The 17,696-nt window shown below is 46.1% G+C and overlaps 3 protein-coding genes across 3 annotated transcripts; all 3 read left to right on the forward strand.

Annotated features, from left to right (window-relative positions):
• The first annotated feature begins 3,983 nt into the window (after positions 1-3,983).
• Positions 3,984-5,048, forward strand: LOC117859780 (temperature-induced lipocalin-1). Its single transcript, XM_034742961.2, has 2 exons — positions 3,984-4,473; positions 4,587-5,048. The coding sequence occupies exons 1-2, from the start codon at positions 4,111-4,113 to the stop codon at positions 4,767-4,769; spliced, it is 546 nt and encodes a 181-aa protein (XP_034598852.1). The 5' UTR covers positions 3,984-4,110; the 3' UTR covers positions 4,770-5,048.
• A 994-nt stretch (positions 5,049-6,042) lies between these two features.
• On the forward strand, positions 6,043-11,322 carry LOC117862097 (poly(A)-specific ribonuclease PARN-like). The gene is made up of 9 exons (XM_034745608.2): positions 6,043-6,533; positions 7,989-8,119; positions 8,206-8,388; positions 8,568-8,680; positions 9,020-9,136; positions 9,246-9,360; positions 9,450-9,665; positions 9,867-10,665; positions 10,824-11,322. Exons 1-8 carry the CDS (start codon positions 6,247-6,249, stop codon positions 10,502-10,504), a joined length of 1,800 nt encoding a protein of 599 aa, XP_034601499.1. The 5' UTR covers positions 6,043-6,246; the 3' UTR covers positions 10,505-10,665; positions 10,824-11,322.
• A 2,566-nt stretch (positions 11,323-13,888) lies between these two features.
• LOC117861083 (probable CCR4-associated factor 1 homolog 6) lies at positions 13,889-15,282 on the forward strand. The gene has a single exon (XM_034744558.2). The coding sequence runs from the start codon at positions 13,904-13,906 to the stop codon at positions 15,179-15,181; it is 1,278 nt and encodes a 425-aa protein (XP_034600449.2). The 5' UTR covers positions 13,889-13,903; the 3' UTR covers positions 15,182-15,282.
• Positions 15,283-17,696: the final 2,414 nt, after the last annotated feature.

The following is a 17,696-nucleotide window of genomic DNA, read 5'->3' on the forward strand; positions in this document are numbered from 1 at the left end:
TGTAATGAGTTTTGTAAATAGTCTACATTTAATACTCCTAATTAGTATCTAAACATTCGATGTGACGGGTGCTAAAAATAAGTCAGTGGAAGAAAACGGGGCCTAAGATAGAGGGCCGCTCACATGATCACATCACGCCTGACGTTGTGCAGGCACCTGGAAACATCTGCCGACTACTGTCGTCTACCAGCTGCAACGCTGCTACCCGCGCGCCCGGTTTACCTTTACTTGACCCATCTTAAAGTCGCTGCACCAGCTACTCCTGAAACCAGATCTGAATTGAAACACGACAGGCACGTACGCTCTGAAGAAGACTGCCTACAAGTGAAAGGTGGCGATTACTGATTGGAGTTGGCCTGTGCGTACGAGCTGTTCGGAAATCAGAACCATGTATGCAAACCTTAGAGTCTAGAGACCAAAACATATGGAGTAGTAATTTTATTTTGGATGAAGGAAGCTTCAATAAAGTTTTAGGCTCTGCAACAAGCCGGAGGTATATGCAGCCATTACAAAAGAATGAAAAAAGAATGAAATTCACCACATTTTGTGCATATTGAACTTAAACTCATCATATATAGCTCAAAACCACCTATCAATTCGACATTCTAATCGTAACTAGAACACCTCACACAAGTCTTCAAACTCCAGCAGTCCGCCTCCACCGATGTATCAACCAGTAGCACGTGAAGATGACCGACAGCCATAAACTGCGACGAATGAAGCAAAGCAACCAAATTTGCACGCCTGCTGCCTTGCCGCCTGCATTTCGCGAGTATCGGTGTCGCCATGCCACCCGGTCGCAACTCAATCCTTGATCCAGAGATGTTTAGCGTTTTCCGAGATGGGTGTCTACAGGAGTTCGCCTGCAAATGAAAACTTTGGAATTCCTTCTTCTGGGCTGCACGAGACATGATGTAGCTGGGTTGCCAGATAACCGGACAGACTACGGTGGGCGAGGTGAGGCCAGTCGAGGACATGCGTCAAAGGTTGCCGGTGATCCCGGGGAAATCCCTGCCCGCAGGTGAGGTTTTCGTGTCGTTGTTCACATAAATACTGCCAGGCGCTCAGGCCAGGATAACTGACTGCGTCATCACCAGTAGTCCTGCCTCTGGCCTTCCATGATTTGACCCGTGCCTTACAACTTGAGCAACTCCGTTTGAACCTTATTACGGTGGTGGGTTTGGTTCCGGGGAGCGGACGGGTCCGACGATCCGACCTCGTCCCATATTTGGTTTAGAGATAGGTGGAACAGGAACATACCTATAAGGGAATATACTTTTAAGATGTGGGATGCTCCTGTCTCACGAAAATGAGCGGACGGGGGCATCCCACTTTGCCCCCGTCACGCGTTGTCTGCCGCCGTTTGCCGGTGTGCGAGATGGCTGAGCGGAAGGGAGGGGAGCTCGAGCTCCGCCATGGCCGTGGATGAGCCCGCGGCATCGCCGACGTAGCCCGAGGGGATGGTGGGAGCGGTGTGGCGCGGCGAGCCTGCGAGCAAGACTGCCACCGCCGCCGGAGCCTGAGGGGAGGATGGGTGGGGCGGCGCGGAGCGGCGAGCCCCAAGGCAAGGCTGCCGCCACTGCCGCCGTCGGAGCTCGAGGGGAGGGTGGGGGTGGCACGATGAGCCCGAGGGGAGGGATCGAGCGTGCGGAGCCGTTCAAGAAGAAGAGCATGGTGGAGAAGATAAGGTTGAGGAAAAAAAAAGAAAAAAGATGACACGTGGGTCGCACCAGAAGCTGCAGCTAATGGTGTTACCAAAGCTATCCATCCCTTATTTTTAATCCCTCATACTAAATAAAGAACTGGGAGGGATCCATCCCTCTTAACCAAATACCATATGGGATGATCTCATCTCAAAAAATAGGGACGGCACATCCTATCCCTTCTTATCTCCAAACCAAATACACCCTTATACTTTAGGCTGGCAGAGGTGTTGAAGTATGGTAAATGGAGAAAGTACGGTGCAACTCTGGTAGAGCTGTCTAAACCGACAATCTATGATGCTAGATTTATTATTAGCATGGAGCAATTTAACTAGATTAGCTCTTTCCCTTAATTTTCAATAAACATATGGAGAAAGCAGGTGTACGCAAAGCGCATATATATTCGCGTTCCTTTGCCGGTATAAATAATTGTGTGATTTGTGATGCAACTAGCATGGCGGCGTAAATCTTTTATTGCTGCTGCCGATGGTCATTAGTTGACATTCGTTGTGTTAGTTAATAGCTGACTGATTAATAGTGGCTTAGTGGGGTATTGTTATAAGTAAAATGGTCAGCAAAGGGATGTCATCACCCGTTAAGAGGTCTCGGAGACGCTCAGGTTCAACACGTGAAATTTTCTCATGAACTCATTCTCCACTTTATTTCTTTCATCAAGTGAACTGTGCTATGTGCTGAGTTCACGTATGATTGATTGCCTGTAACTAGTGTTAATTTTCATGGCATTTGTGATAGTTCATGAAATATGCATCAAACACTACGTCAAAAATAATTTGTGCTGACACGTCGAAATTAGCGTGCTAGCGGGCAGAATTAGCACCCACCAGCACAAAAGTGATCAGGACGGTCAGGTTAGTGCCCGCCAGCACAAATGGGAATGGGCCCTTAGGTAGCTCGTCAGCACTGAGCTCACTGCACCTCCCTTTATCTTATCTCTCCATGAGCCTCCCATCCTTATCTTTATTTTATATCCTTATCTCCAGGAGCCTTCGGTGGGCGACGTGAGCAACTCCTTTGGCGGGCTGTGGCGGGCGGCGGCAGGCGGCTTCGACGGGCGGCGGTGGCGGGCGGTGGCGGCGAGAGCGGTGGGCGGCTTCGGCGGGAGTGGCTGCTTCGGCGGGCGACGGGGTCTCCAGGAGCGGTGGGAGCGGCGGCTTTGGCGGGCAGCTGGTGGGCGCGGCTACAGGCACCGGCGGGCGACGGGGTCTCAGTCTCCGGGAGCGGGAGCGGCGGGTCTCCAGGAGCGGTGGGCTCCGACGACGAGCGGCGGCGCGGCCGCGATTTCGGTGCTGCTTTTTTTTATTGTCCAAAAATATCTGTGTTGGCAAGTTACCTAAGCACCCGCCAGTGCAAATGCAACTGTACTGGCGGGTGGATACCCATCAGTACAGAGATCATTTGTGCTGACAGTAAGTTGCTGGTGGGTGCGGAACCCACCAACAGAAATTGGTTTTGACCGTCAGCAAAATTTGTTTGTGGCATACTGAAAATTTGGTGGAATACCAGCATACTTACTCCCAACGCTAAGATAAGAAATCCACTAATTAAGCATTCAACGAGGCACTCTTTAGGTTGGCTTTTGTTGAACGTTGAAGGCTGCTACAACATTAATCGACCTGACCGCATGTGTTTGGGAAGGCGTTATCAGCCCTAGCGCTCCGCCGCATCATCCTCAATGGCCATGCATGCAAATAAGATGATGTCGTTTTAGTTTTTTAGATTCATGAATTTTATTATACACTTAGACATATCTTATATCTAGATGCATAATAATACTAGTAAAGACAAAATGATTTATAATTTGGAATGGAGGAAGTTAGGCAGGCATGTAACTGATGCTACCACAATCCGTCGAGTTGATAGCTAAATGGTGGCTGTTGCCTCGTTCAGAACAGATCAGAGCGACATAAGAGGAAGGCTATATTGAGTGTTGACTTCATTGTTCTATGCAACTTGTGGTTGGAAATGCAACGCCCGACTATTCTGAGCTGTGAAAATGACGAGCATTCAGCTGTGTGCATCAGAGCCGAGCAACAGACATTTGATTGGTGGGGTGGTTGTGAGTTTATTGGTGGCATGTGGACCCAGGGCCCAGGGGGGAGAGACGACCATCCAGAAAAGAAGCCCACGAGACACTGCGTCGGCACCCCGCAACAACCCGGCCCAGAAGACGAAGGGGAGACCACGGGCCGCGACGCGCACCGAGCAACACGCCTCCGATAACGTATCGCCCACAATCCTCCACGTCTCCCGCACCTGCCTTTATTGCTCGCCTGCACTGCACATCCCTATCCCCTCTACTCCGATCCCCCGCTCGCCGCCTTCGCATCCGGCACAACCCCCACCTCGTCTTCTCCCCCTCTAAACCCACGCCTCTTCCCCCGCCGCCATGGCCATGCGGGTGGTGCGGGACCTGGACCTGGAGCGGTACGCGGGGCGGTGGTACGAGATCGCGTGCTTCCCGTCCACGTTCCAGCCCAAGACGGGCACCAACACGCGCGCCACCTACACGCTCAACCCGGACGGCACCGTCAAGGTGCTCAACGAGACGTGGACCGACGGCCGCCGCGGCCACATCGAGGGCACCGCCTGGCGCGCCGACCCGGCCAGCGACGAGGCCAAGCTCAAGGTCCGCTTCTACGTGCCGCCCTTCCTCCCCATCATCCCCGTCACCGGCGACTACTGGGTGCTCCACATCGACGGCGACTACCAGTACGCGCTCGTCGGACAGCCTTCCAGGAAGTACCTCTGGGTGCGTGCTGATTCCCCCTCCGTTCTCCATCCATTCAATTGACGTTCTCCTTTCCCGGTGTTTAGCACGCATCGATCTGTGGCTGACCTGCGTTTGATTGTGCGCCGCCGCAGATCCTGTGCAGGCAGCCTCACATGGACGAGGCCGTGTACAACGAGCTGGTGGAGCGGGCCGAGGAGGAAGGATACGACGTGTCCAAGCTCCGCAAGACGGCGCACCCCGACCCGCCGCCGGAGAGCGAGGAGAGCCCCAGGGACGGCGGGATGTGGTGGTTCAAGTCCATCTTTGGCAAGTAGTGCATGGGTGCTGCCCGCTGCGGCGCCGACCAGGCGGCGAGATGGCCGTGACGGTGTTCAGAATCAGAGTCCGGTGTTACCACTAGTTACTGCCGTCGTTTACGGTTTACCGCGTGTACATTCAGTACTGTACATCAGGATCGAGTTCGTTCGTCGTCGTCGCTGCCGCCATCTTGCAAATGGCGAGCATGTGTCTGTTGGGTTGGTGTTGCAGTTTGAATTAAACTTGGGCTTGGAGTGGATGCTTAAGATTTGAATACTACTAGCATTTTGTGGTGATGTCGCATTGCCCGGAATTCTTTACCAGTTTGAGTGTTTGACGGAGACGGACAGGATTTGCGGACGTCCTCCTCCTCTACTCCGGCGACCGACGGTGTCGCACCATGCGGGTCACACGGTGTGATGCGTGGAGGTGCGGCGGCCGACGTGTGCCGTGCCCGTGGCGACAGCCGTCAAGGAGCGTGGCACGCATGGGCACGGCGTGAGCCGGCTAGCCGGACTGGCAAGTGCAGGGCGCGCGCGACGTGTGAGGGGTGATGTTCTAGGCACGCCATGTCGTCAAAGTGTCTGTTGACTGTTATGGTTTAATTTGCTTGTCAAATATTTCGGGCAAAATTTTGGCGATGCAATTTTGTTTACAAAATCAAACAAAGCCCGTAGCTCTGCTCGAACACTCGCTCTGAAATCCCCATCGGATTCGGGCGTGACGCGGCCGACGTGTGCCGTGCCCGTGGCGACAGCGGTCGAGGAGCGCGACACGCATGGCGTGCCCAGCGCGAGCCAGCCAGCTAGCCGGAGTGCCGGACTGGCAAGGGCGGAACGAGCGCGACGTATAAGCTTTTATGTGCTGTTAAACTAGTCATGGTCAAGATGTGTGTTATGGTTTCGCTACTCAAACATTTTGGCCAACAGCTAACAAGGAAAAAAAAGGGAGCAAATGGTGCTTGGAAAAACTGTAGCAATCGTTTGTCGAGGCACGTTTGTTCACGAATCAAAAGGACGTAGCTCTGCTCGGACACACTAGCTTATTCCCTGGAGTCACAACAATAGTGTCCAAACGAGATTTTGAATCTCGCTTTTAACTCCAAAATGTGAATACTCACATGCATGCGTAGCATAATTTGATCCCAAAGTTTATGCCACGGGAAATCTAATCTCCATCGTTGGATTCGGCGTGCCATCTGAACTTTCTCACGCAGCCCAGCTAGCCTCGCTTTTGCTCCCAACAAACACAACCCAGCCCAACTCCGCTCTCGGAAGGAAAAGGGAGCCCAACTTCGTGCGGCCCGCTCCGCCACCGACTAGCATTCGGTTCGGCGATACCCAAAACCCACCGATCGCGCGCCGCCGCCGCCGCCACCGCCGCCGCCGCCGCGCCTACCCGTGCCGGTCCAACTCGCTGCGCACCCCGCGTCCCCACCTCCCATCATTGTGTCACCCTTATCCTTGCTCGTGCTCAGCGTCTTCCACTGGCGCGATGGCTGCCCCGCGCGCCGCCGCGGCGTCGGCGAAGCAGGTGACGAGGCGGAACTTCGCGGAGTCCGTGCGGGAGCTGGGGGCCCACCTGGAATCTTGCGACTACGTGACCGTGGCGGCGCAGAAGACGGGCGCCCCCACGGGGTGGCGCCGCGCGCTGCCGGTGGACACCGCGGAGACGGTGTACCTCAAGGCAAAGCTCGCCGCGGAGTCCTTCCAGCCGCTACAGATCGCCGTCTGCCCCTTCCGGCTGCATGACTCCTCCCCCTCTACCCTCGTCGCTTACCCGTAAGCAGCTCTTTCATATACATGGAAATGGAGCATCAATTGGGATTTCTGGCGTGGTATTCTGTCGAGCATGCTGTGCCCGCTGGAACAGACGGCTTGGTGATTTTGCTATTAGGTTGGGCAATGGGTGTAGCGTATCAGCCTAATATTTTGCAGGCTCAGCTTGAGGCGTTTCATCCAGCTTGAATGCTTGAGGCGTTTCGTCAAACACCGTGTGTGTATAAACGGAATCCTTCCGCCTTTAGGGAGTAGTATGAAATTTGAACTTTGTAACTGGTAGATAAATGGAAACTTACATCAACATTTTCTAAAGCTTAGTTGTTCTGTTACAGCAAGCAGTACAACATCCATGTTAGGTTCAACCAGAAATGGTATGTGAGAGCTAGCGTGATGGTTTCAATTCTGCATAAGGTCGCAGGCTGTCAAAAGACAGAACTTCAACTATATAATCAATAGTCAGAAGACAAGTAAATAGACGTGGCTACATCTGTATAGGGGGAGCATACTGAACAAAGTATTTCAGACAAACAACCTGATTCTAAGGTGAAATCACATAATGAAACTGCCCAGCTGGTATGATTTTAGGTAGGTTAAAAATTCCCCAGTTTCACAAGTACACTCGCATGCTTTGATAACAAACGAGCAACGATAAATTCTGTAGTCTGAATTGTGTTAGGTTAGTTCTGTGCGTTCATTAACATGATAATCTATAATTTAGCAGAAATATTTTGAGTAAGGCTCCACTAGGAACCAGTAGTATCGATATAGAGCTTTGGCATATGTCTAACTCTCCTGTAAAGCAATAGCAGGGTCGGTTGGCACTTCATGTTTAGTTTGCTTGCCCACTAGCCTTGCTTGACAAGAATGGGCAAGGGTGCAGGGCAAACCTTGCTAGGGAGCAGAGCCAATTTTGCTCTCCTCAAATGTAAAGAAATCCGTGCGCATACGGCGCAAACTCAGAACAAGCAAAGGAACCAAACATGCTTGCGTGTCCTCTAACCTTGCTAGGCAATGCTAGGCAACAATTTCAGACATATCTAGCAATAAAATGAAGCATGTTCTGCTCGTAGAACCTCTTCTGGGTTTTATTTATTTCAGTTGTAAGAAAGTTCTGACGATAGTAACATACAAAGTGCGTTGGTTAAGTTACCCATTAAATAGTAGTTATTGCTCATTGCTCTAGTATGCATGGTAGTTGACACACTAAACTTTGCATTATTCACTATTTTCTATACAATCATCTTTTCCCTGTTTGCTAACAACAGATTCCAAGTTCCTTTTTGGTAAATGCTTATATAGCTTCATAGGGTTTGATGAATAGATAACCAATCCAGGTCTCTCTCAAACTTTAACATTGCTTTCCCATGTGTCTTTACTTCAGCCTATCCTTTTATTTTTATTTATTATGATGTGTTATCTGATGCTTTATTGCCTGTGGGTGCTTATGTTATACAGGTACAATTTTCACTTATTTCCTAGAGATGAGCTTCAGCTAGGAATGCCTTCATACAGTTTCTCATGTCAATCATCTTATTTATCAACTATGGCTAATGATGGCTTTGATTTCAATATGTGCATCTATGATGGTGAGTAGTTAGCTATGTTTCAAAAACAACCAGCAAGTAAGGTTGTTTGATATGTAGGACTAATTCTCTGTTGACTGCATTGGCAGGTATATCTTACCTATCAAGGGTTCAAGAATCCTTCGCAAGGCAAAAGATCTTTACTACTCGTCTTCGCCCACTGTTGCCATCACAAAACACATCAGTTGCTGATTCAGTTTTCAAAAGTAGAATAAAGTCAAGAATAACACACTGGAGAAAAGGATATGCAGAACCAAGTAAAAAGGATGATGGTAGGTTACTTTCGATAAATGCTTACCCTCATCATCGCCTTTCACTTTGATTGCTCCTTTTTTTTTTATCTTGAACACTCAGGAGAACTGTGTGTCGTTGCATTAAGAAGAATGAATAAGTTACAGAAATTTGTCTGGTTCACTTAGATTGCTCCTAATATTGTCTTCTTACTGTGCAGATTCTTTGGTTGGTTCCCTTAGTAGATTAATTTTAGGTGGTGAATCATATGGTTCCAGGCCCAGTATAAGTATTGATGTCTGCAGTGATCACCAAGTTCAACTGGTCTTGCAGGTGTGATTGCACAACTTCAGTTTGATGTTTTCTCTTAAAAAAAGAAGAAATGTTTTTTTTACTGGTAGATTCCTTAAGGAAACTAAATATGAGTTCCTCGCTCATGCTGTGGTTGCAACTGTTAATGCCTGCAAAGAGTTGAAGGATGTAAAATTTCATGGCGTGCTTTTAAATTGAAGATGTAGTTGAAATAAGCTGATCTGTATGCGAGTATAGGAAACTGTGATTGCTAAACTTGGTTGATCTAAATGTTGCTTGTGAATTCCCTGTTCTTTATAGAGCCAAATAGTAACTCCAAAGTACTGGAGCATTCTTTAACTATTTTGAGTTATTCTGCAGGCAGTAAACCATATCTCTGATGACCTTGTACCTCTTGTTGTTCCGGACAAAGCTGGAGCTGCTAGGGCTGTGTGTGTGATATTTACTAGTTCAAAAGAGGATAAGAATCTTCTTCTGGTTTGTATCTCTACTTATCTAGAAATTATCTGCACTGTGTACAATGTATTAAAAATATCAAAACTCACCATCTTAATAGAAGTCGATTTTCTACTGAACTCCCTTGCAGATGGATATCCATAAATCAGAAGAGGAACAGAATTTAAAATTCCGTGGATTTCGAGAAGTTATTGATCTACTATCATCTTCACAGAAGCCAATCATATCATACAATTGCTTGAATGGTAGGTTAATGCTTCACCAACTTGCACAATTATATGGCCCATTAACCTCTTGATACTTTGATCATGTCATTTTTTCCCCTCTTTTTCAGATCTGACAATGATGCACTCCAAATTTGTTGCGCCTCTTCCACCAAACATGCATGAATTTATGTGTTCTTTAAAAATGGTCTTCTCTAATGTTGTTGATATCAGCCACTTGTGGAGACAAATTGGTCCCTTGAGAAAAGCGAAGAATATACAAGCTGCTCTCAGTTACTTACAAAGACAATACTTTGTGCCAATGGAGATTAAAATACCACAGCAAGGTACAGTTCCAGCTAACATATTCACAAATCGTGTCTTTTTAGTAAACCATGTCTCACTTTCTCCCTCAGTTTTTTAACAAACAGAATGTGGGGCAATTGGTAACTAGTAACATGGGAATCAAATTGCTGTCTACATCTTCGTAGTGCTTCCTTGCTAGTATTTTGATTAAGCCCTCTCTTTTTTTTTTGTCTTTTGCACAGATGTTACCAGCAGTGTAACAAAAAATGAGCAAAACGTCCTGAGAATAACAAAGTTATTTGCTAAGCTAAGTAATTTATTGAAAATCAGTCCTGAGTGCCAATTACAATCTGGTGAGCAGTGTGCTGCAGTTGAAGAGTACTGTAACATCTTTTATCCAAGCTGTATGGTCGAAGACTCTGATGATGTTGACTTTGCTAATGAGCCAGACACCGCAAAAACTGTGAGCACTGATAATATCATTTTCTTGTGGGGCTTCAGGGAAAAATCTGCCAAGGAGTTAAAATCTTACCTTCCTGGCTTACATCAGGTCTTCTCAGAAGATTTTGAGGTCAAGCTGTTGGATAGGACATGCTCTGCTTTGATATTCCGTAATTCTGATACTGCAATGCAGTTATTAGAAGAAATAAGCTTGGAAAGCTCATCACTAAATAGTTTCTTCTCAGAAGGTCTGAAAGCTGCAGGTTTTGAAGTGTACAGAAAGGCTTGCAGGTTAGGACTTTGGGATTCAGATTTAGCTGAGGCCCTGGAGGGTGTTTCGTCTGAGATAGCTGCTTCAACACTTTCTGAATGCAATTCCTCTCCGATATACTGGAATAGTTCATTGATGCTAGATCTGAAGGAGTATTTGGAATGCTAAAACATGTTCAATCCCCTTGGTTATTTTTAGTCCCTCAGATTAATGAGAGAGCACCCCTCAAGAAATCCGTGGGCACTTGATATTCGCTAAGGGGGAAACTTCATGTGGTCATCAGTTATACCAGACGGCATCTCAACTGTTGGTCTAGCTTTGAACTGCAGGTATTGCTACTTTATCTTTTTTTCAAAAAAAATCTGGTAATTATCCGGCTTATATTAATAATAAGAAGTATTGCTACTTAAGATATTTGCATGACTGATTATTACATGCCATCATCAAAGCCAAGACATCTGAACTATGCTGCTTTTGTTTTGTGCAGCCTCAATAGCAATGTTGGTATTCTGGAACACATTTCCTGTACAACCTGTCTAGTTTCCAATTTGAAGGGATCAACGTTCAACTTGATTGATGGTATGCTGACTTGGATGACATCAATACTGCGTAAGGGTTCTTCTAAACGGATAGTATGCAATAGATACTCTGTTCAAGTAAAGCCAAAGTTGGAATGCTAACTACCAACCTTGTTCGCTGCATCACGCATGGATTGCCAAAAGGTTGGTTTCTATAGCAGTCGGGCAGTCGTGACCAGTCTACTGTGCTCCTGCCTAACAACCTTTTTCGGGCTTGGAACTCCATCATGAACTAGGCACAAGATATTGGCGGGAAGCCTGAAACTAGCCGAGTTTTGGTAGGAACTGATGCCCTGCGATTGTATGCTATGTAACAAATGCAATATTGAAATCGCCTTTTGGTGTCAAGAACACGTTCGGTCTGTCAGCATGGCGAAAGTATGATTTAATCATGCCTTTCCACGATTACCCCCTTTTCCGTGAATTGGTTTGGCATGCCATGTATTCGTTATACGCCTAACCAGTGGCCGGTGAGGATTGTTTCTATTATGGACGATCTGTCATTCTCATCCATCACAAAAATGGAACAAGAGTGGCATGTGCTGCTGGCAGCATATCTAATGGCCACTGCCATTTTTGGTGCTACTTTGCTACTAAGTACTGAAAAAAAATGCATGATCACGAAAAGAGCTGAAAGGGATTGGTTCAACAATGTGGATATAACCAGGCATAACATGTAGGGATAAACCAAGGTCGCCGACCGCAGCTGGGTTTATCTTTTTCGATTTTCTTCCTTTTGTTTTTATATATTTCTTCTTTCAGTCCTTTTGTTTTCCTCAGTTTTTAGATTGGAGTTTATCTCTAATAAATTGAGCCAATGTATATGTTAATTTTAATTTTTTTTTTGCAGATTTTTTCACAACTTCTTAAGTCTTAACCACCCTTTCGACAATTAGTAGCATTAACAACACTGTTCCACCTCCTAATGGCTGCAATGCCCTTTTGCGCAAACCTCGATCCACTTCGAAGCCCAAATACAAAATCGTTTTATATTTTCAAATGCTGATACAACCTTCTTTTGGCTGCTGTAGTTAGAGTGCCTAAAGATAAAAAGGCTAACTCGGTGTTTTAAGCATGTGGCTTAGACGAGTTTGCCTTAGTTGAGCAAGCGTTTGTCTCTGGCAGACGTTTCCCGTTCCCATGTGCCAATGTGCTACAGGTGTGTGGAGTTATGACAGGATGTTCGTAGACAAACCAAATTGTGCAATTTTGCAAGTAAGTACTCGATTCTTTCTTTATTACAACAATCCTTTGGCAAATAATTATTACTCTATAATATTAATTTTTTATCATATACAATTGACATTATTATATTTATATTAAAAAATACTTACTTTTGTTTATTCTGTGTTACATAATTAATACTCGTCCAAAGTATTGTTCCAATGAAATAAAATATGTCGGTAAAAAAAGCAACGCTCGGTATATTCTACCATATTTTGATTCGCAAGCATGGTTCTCATTCAAGTTTAGCTTGTTTACAATTGGAACCGATCTCGCAAGCCTCTAGCCTGCATTGTAGCCTTTCAAGCCGATGGGTCGTGTCCGGAGTACGTAGGGACCAGTGGTTTCACATTTTTAATGACAGGGTGGTCCTTAGAGTACACGTCTTGTGTGATTACGATGAGTGACATCTCGTACAACGGTTTTTTAGTCATGTTGACCAAATTATAAATGCCAATGTATTTGTGCATGGCATATATTGCATCAGTTTTTTAATAATATAAATATACTTATAATAATTGCGGTTGCTATAGGGTGAGTAAAGAGTTGCTTACAGGATTTTTTTAGGATTTTTTTTTGTTTCTATGGTCTAGTGGACTACGCTTGTATGATGAAGTTTTCTTTCATCTACACCCTTATTTTTTAGATAAATGTCTACACCTTTTTCCCAAGCGATTCCACTCAACAAGGCACATAGCATTTTCGATCTCAGAAAAGAAATGTATTGTGCATAGTAATAACTGGGTCAACATAACTTCAAGAAGAAAACGGTCATAGGAGATGTCACCCATTGTAACCACACGACACGTGTACTCTAAGGACAACATTATCATTAAAAATGTGAAACTGTTGGCCCCCTACCTACTACTCCAGGCACATCATGAGGAGCCTCATTTTCCGATGGCCTGCAAACCTGTCAAAAAAAGCTTAAGGCTTATTTGGCTTCAATTGTAAATGAGCCAAACTTGAGCGAGGACCATTGCCTGTGAACCAAAACATGCTATGGCTCGACAGGGCTCACTTTTATCTTTTCCACTGAGTAAAAGCCCATAGTCTAGATGAGCAGAGATGGAGTTTAGTGACTCCTAAATTAGTTGATTTCTTAGAAAGTATGAGGCAGGAATCTGCGAACCAAGTAAAGCATAGGCAACTTGTATGATGAAATTTTCTTTCATCTACACCCTTATTTTGTAAAAAGTAATTATATCTACACCTTTTTCCCTAGCGATTCTACTCAAATGGTGCATGCATTTTCAGTCTTAGAAAAGTATACGGTCATAAAACCGGTCAACATGACTCTAAGAAGAAACGGTTATATGAGATGTCACTCACCTTAACTACACAATACGTATACTCTTAGGACCACTCAGTCATTAAAAATGTGAAACTGTTCTTTCCCCACCTACCCTGGACGCGTCATGAGCATCCTATTTCCGATGACTCGTAAAGCTGCCAAATAAATCTGAAGGCTTCCGAGGTTGGCTCCAATTGTAAACAAAGCCAAACTTTAGCGAGGACTATAGCCTACGAGCCAAAACATGCTTAAGCTCGATAGGGTTCGTTTATCTTTTTTTTTAAGTAAAAACCAGTAGCCTTAGATGACCAGCGCGGGTGTTTACTGGCTCCTAATTTAGTTGATTTCTTGAAGGTCCAAGGCCCAAATTGGCAGGCCAACTAAAGCATAGGCAACCTTTTATTAAAAAAAATGAAAGCGTAGGCAACGTGTTTGAATGCACGGGAATTTAACGGTGGAAACCGCGGAAGTATGACCGAGCCGAGCTCGGCTGGGGTTCGTGTCGGGCTCGAGCCTGGGCACCGGGGCTCGCTCGAGCTCGGCTCGTTGACAGCCGAGCACACCCGCCTTCCGCTTTCCTCTCCCCTTCTTCTCCAGGAGGACTCCGACCCGATAGATCCGCCCCCCACGTCTTCTCGCCTCGCACATCGGCAGCAACCGCACGTCACCTCCCATGGGCTCTCGCCGCCTCTGACACTGGGGCTCAACGCCCTCCACCGTCTCCGCCTCCGCCTCCGCCTCCTCCCCCTCCTCCTCCTTCCCCTCCTCTTATTGCCTCCACCGACCCGCGCCGCCCGCCCCCTCCCGCCGACATCGGAAACCTTAATCCTAACTGTTGTCGGAACCACCTTGCCGGCTCGCCGCTCCTCCGCCCCAAGCCTCCCCGAGCTCTTGGATGCGCCTGCTGCTCCGATGGCTGCCCCTCCGCCCGCCGCAGAGGGCCCCGACGCCGTGGAGATCCGCGAGGTCTGGGCGGATAACCTGGAGCAGGAGTTCGCGGTGATCCGCGACGTCATCGACGCGTACCCGTACGTCGCCATGGACACGGAGTTCCCCGGCATCGTGGTGAAGCCGACCGGCAGCTACTCCTGCCAGAGCGACGTCAACTACGCCACCCTCCAGGGCAACGTCAACATTCTCAAGCTCATCCAGCTTGGCCTCACCCTCTCCAACGAGGCCGGCGCGCTCCCGCCGCGCGGCACGGGGGGGCGGGGCTGCATCTGGCAGTTCAACTTCCGGGGATTCGACCCGCGCACCGACCCCTCCAGCAGCATCTCCATCGACCTACTCCGCCGCAGCGGGATCGACTTCGACCGCTTCGCTGCGGAGGGGGTCGACTCCACTCGCTTTTCCGAGCTGATGATGACGTCCGGGCTCGTGCTCAGCGACAGTGTCCAGTGGGTCACCTTCCACAGCGGGCACGACTTCGGCTACCTGCTCAGGCTGCTCACCGGCCGGGAAATGCCGAACACCTTGGATGAGTTCCTGGAGCTCACCAAGACCTTCTTCCCGGTGATGTACGACGTCAAGCATCTCATGAGGTTCTGTAGTGGCCTATATGGCGGGCTGAGCAAACTTGGGGAGCTGCTCAAAGTCGAGCGAGTTGGGACCAGCCACCAGGCTGGTTCTGATTCACTGCTGACCCTGTGGTGCTTCTTGAAGGTCAAGAATTTGTACTTGAAGGAATCTGTCAAGCTGTATGATGGTTTGTTGTTTGGGCTTATTCCAGGGGAAGGGGTGATTGGGTGAAACCAGGAGCTCCGCCCATCTAATGTGTAATGGATAGTTAAATAACAAGATTCTGAATGAGAAAAAAATGCAGAGCTGATCTGATGATTTCTTGTGCTTGATATGATAGGCCTTCTCGCCTAACTATTCTCCCCCATTTCTTCAACTGAATGATTAACTTTTCTTTGTTTTGTGTGCTCATCTGGCTAGGTATTACCTAATAGTTAACACCAACATTATGTTTGAAATCAGGTACTACATGAAGTATCAGGCAACTGAAAGTTCTTACTTCATTTTCTGTATTTATAGTGGGTTAGCTCGTTCTTCATCTTAAGTATTTCTCAGTAAGATATCTTATTTGTTATGCTATTAGTGATTGAAAGCATGTCTAGGAACTATTGCTTTAGTTATCTTGGATAACCTTGTCTGGTTGGGTTTATGGGAAAATGAACAACTGTATGTTTGGGTATTGTTCATGTTAACATAGGCGTGATTCTGTCTGGTCTTCCTTTTGCTGCTTTGTTGCCTTTGTGCCATCCGGTTCCTTCACTCTCACTGTTTGTATTCTATTCTTCAGTCATTCAGCAAGTGGTAAATTTCATATTGGTTGCACAGCAGTTTAGCTGCAAAACATGCTTTTTCTGAATTCCAATTCTTTTGCTTGATGCTGCCATTAGTCATACAAATTTTGCCATTAGCCGACTGTTGTTGCACATATCTGATTCACAAGGGACTAATGTTGCAAAGTCTTATCTTGAACTTGCTGCACATTATACTTCACCTTTTTCCTCTTTTCTGTTGATGTGGAGTCTTTGTTCCTTATAGTGCCATTTAAAGGGTTGCCAGGAAAATTAAAGTATTAAGGGGGGAAGTGTATGTTTTTAGCATTCACCATTTTGAACCCTGTAATTTTGCTTTCGATTGTCTAAACTGTACTCTACACTGTGATTTAACCTGGTTTGATGACTATGAGCAAATAATCAATATTCATTCTACCCTGCTTAAAACCCTTGACTGAAAGGTTATCAAAACTTACATCTGTCCTGTGCTACTCCTGTTTGATATTTGTTCTGTTGCTTAGATGAAAATTTGTGCAGGAATACTAATTGTTTACAGCCTCGTGCTACTTTTAAAAGCGAGAACATGGATATCGTTCCATGAGTATGTAGTTTTCAAAGCAAGAAAAATAATGTTGTTGTAATCATGATAATGCTTTGTTGCTCTGATTTTAGTTTCTTATAAAGTAACAGTTTCAGTCATGAACTTATGGGTCAGCCACATTTGAGTACATGTGGCTACACTTGTTCCGACACAACTTCAGGGATTCATTGGAAATTTCCTAATGGACATGTTTGAGTAGCTTATTGTATAGTGTGATTTTGCTTGGTGTCCAGTTATTCTTTTACCCTATGATAACTGAATGAACTCCTGTCTACTGTCTGCGCGGTTTGATATTTGATTCTTAGACAGGAGCTTGAGCACTAAAAGCATCATATCTGATGAATTTTCTGTTCCACTGTCATGAGTGATGTCAAAGAATGGCACACAATGCTTTTTTACTAATTGCATAGCTCTTTCTTGGGAAGTTGAGTTATTGCATAGCATCACTCTGTGTGATGGCACTGATACTGCTCAAGTCCTTTACTTCTTGTGTATCGTTCCAACTTCCAAGTGGACTTGTCTTTTTACTTCTTCTTTTCTGAATTACAATTCTTTTGCTTGATGCTGCTTATTAATCATAAAGATTTTGCCATGTGCTGACTTTTGTTGCACATATCTGAATCACAAGGGACTAAAGCATTGCAAAGTCTTAGCTTGATCTTGCTGCACATGGTACTTCACCTTTTCCTCTTTACTGTTGATGTGGAGTCGTTGTTCCTTACAGCAGTACAGCAGCCATTTAAAGGGTTGCCAGGTAAATTAAAGTATTACCTGCCCCCCCCCCCCCCCCCCCCCCCCCCCCCCCCGCGTGTAATTTTGCCTTCAATTGTTTAAATTGTATTCTGGACTGCAATTTAACCTGATCTGATGACTATGAGCAAACGATAAGTATCCATTCTCCCTTGCTCAAGGTTATCAAATTTTGCATGTGTCCTGTGCTTCTTCTGTTTGACATTTGTTATGTTGCTTACTTGCTTAGATGAAGATTTGTGCAGGATTACTAATTGTTTACAGCCTCGTGCTACTTTTAAAAGCAAGAACATGGATATGGTTCCATGAGTATGCAGTTGTCAAAGCAAGAAAAAATATTATTGTTGCAACCATGATGATGCTTTGCTGCTCTGATTTTTAGTTACTTTATAAAGTAACATTTCGGTCATGAACTTATGGTTCGCCACATTTCAGTACATGTGGCTATACTAGTTCTGCCACAACTTCAGGAATTCATTAGAAACTTCCTGGGCATTTTTTAGTTGCTTATTGTCTAGTTTAATTTTGCTCGTTGTTGAGTTACTTTTTTGCCCTATGATAAGTGAATGAACTCATGTCTGTTATCTACTGTCTGCGAGGTTTGACATTTGATTCTTAGGCGGGA

The sequence above is a fragment of the Setaria viridis genome, chromosome 6, assembly GCF_005286985.2.
Source record: "Setaria viridis chromosome 6, Setaria_viridis_v4.0, whole genome shotgun sequence".
NCBI classification, from domain to species: Eukaryota; Viridiplantae; Streptophyta; class Magnoliopsida; order Poales; family Poaceae; genus Setaria; species Setaria viridis.

Bases quoted from the DNA above. Each gene is read 5' to 3' on its own strand.
- LOC117859780 (XM_034742961.2), top strand. From the start codon at position 4,111: ATGGCCATGCGGGTGGTGCGGGACCTGGACCTGGAGCGGTACGCGGGG. The intron at 4,474-4,586 runs GTGCGTGCTGAT...GCGCCGCCGCAG, and splicing joins CTTCCAGGAAGTACCTCTGG to ATCCTGTGCAGGCAGCCTCA.
- LOC117862097 (XM_034745608.2), top strand. From the start codon at position 6,247: ATGGCTGCCCCGCGCGCCGCCGCGGCGTCGGCGAAGCAGGTGACGAGG. The intron at 9,361-9,449 runs GTAGGTTAATGC...CCTCTTTTTCAG, and splicing joins ATCATACAATTGCTTGAATG to ATCTGACAATGATGCACTCC. The intron at 9,666-9,866 runs GTACAGTTCCAG...TCTTTTGCACAG, and splicing joins GATTAAAATACCACAGCAAG to ATGTTACCAGCAGTGTAACA.
- LOC117861083 (XM_034744558.2), top strand. From the start codon at position 13,904: ATGACCGAGCCGAGCTCGGCTGGGGTTCGTGTCGGGCTCGAGCCTGGG.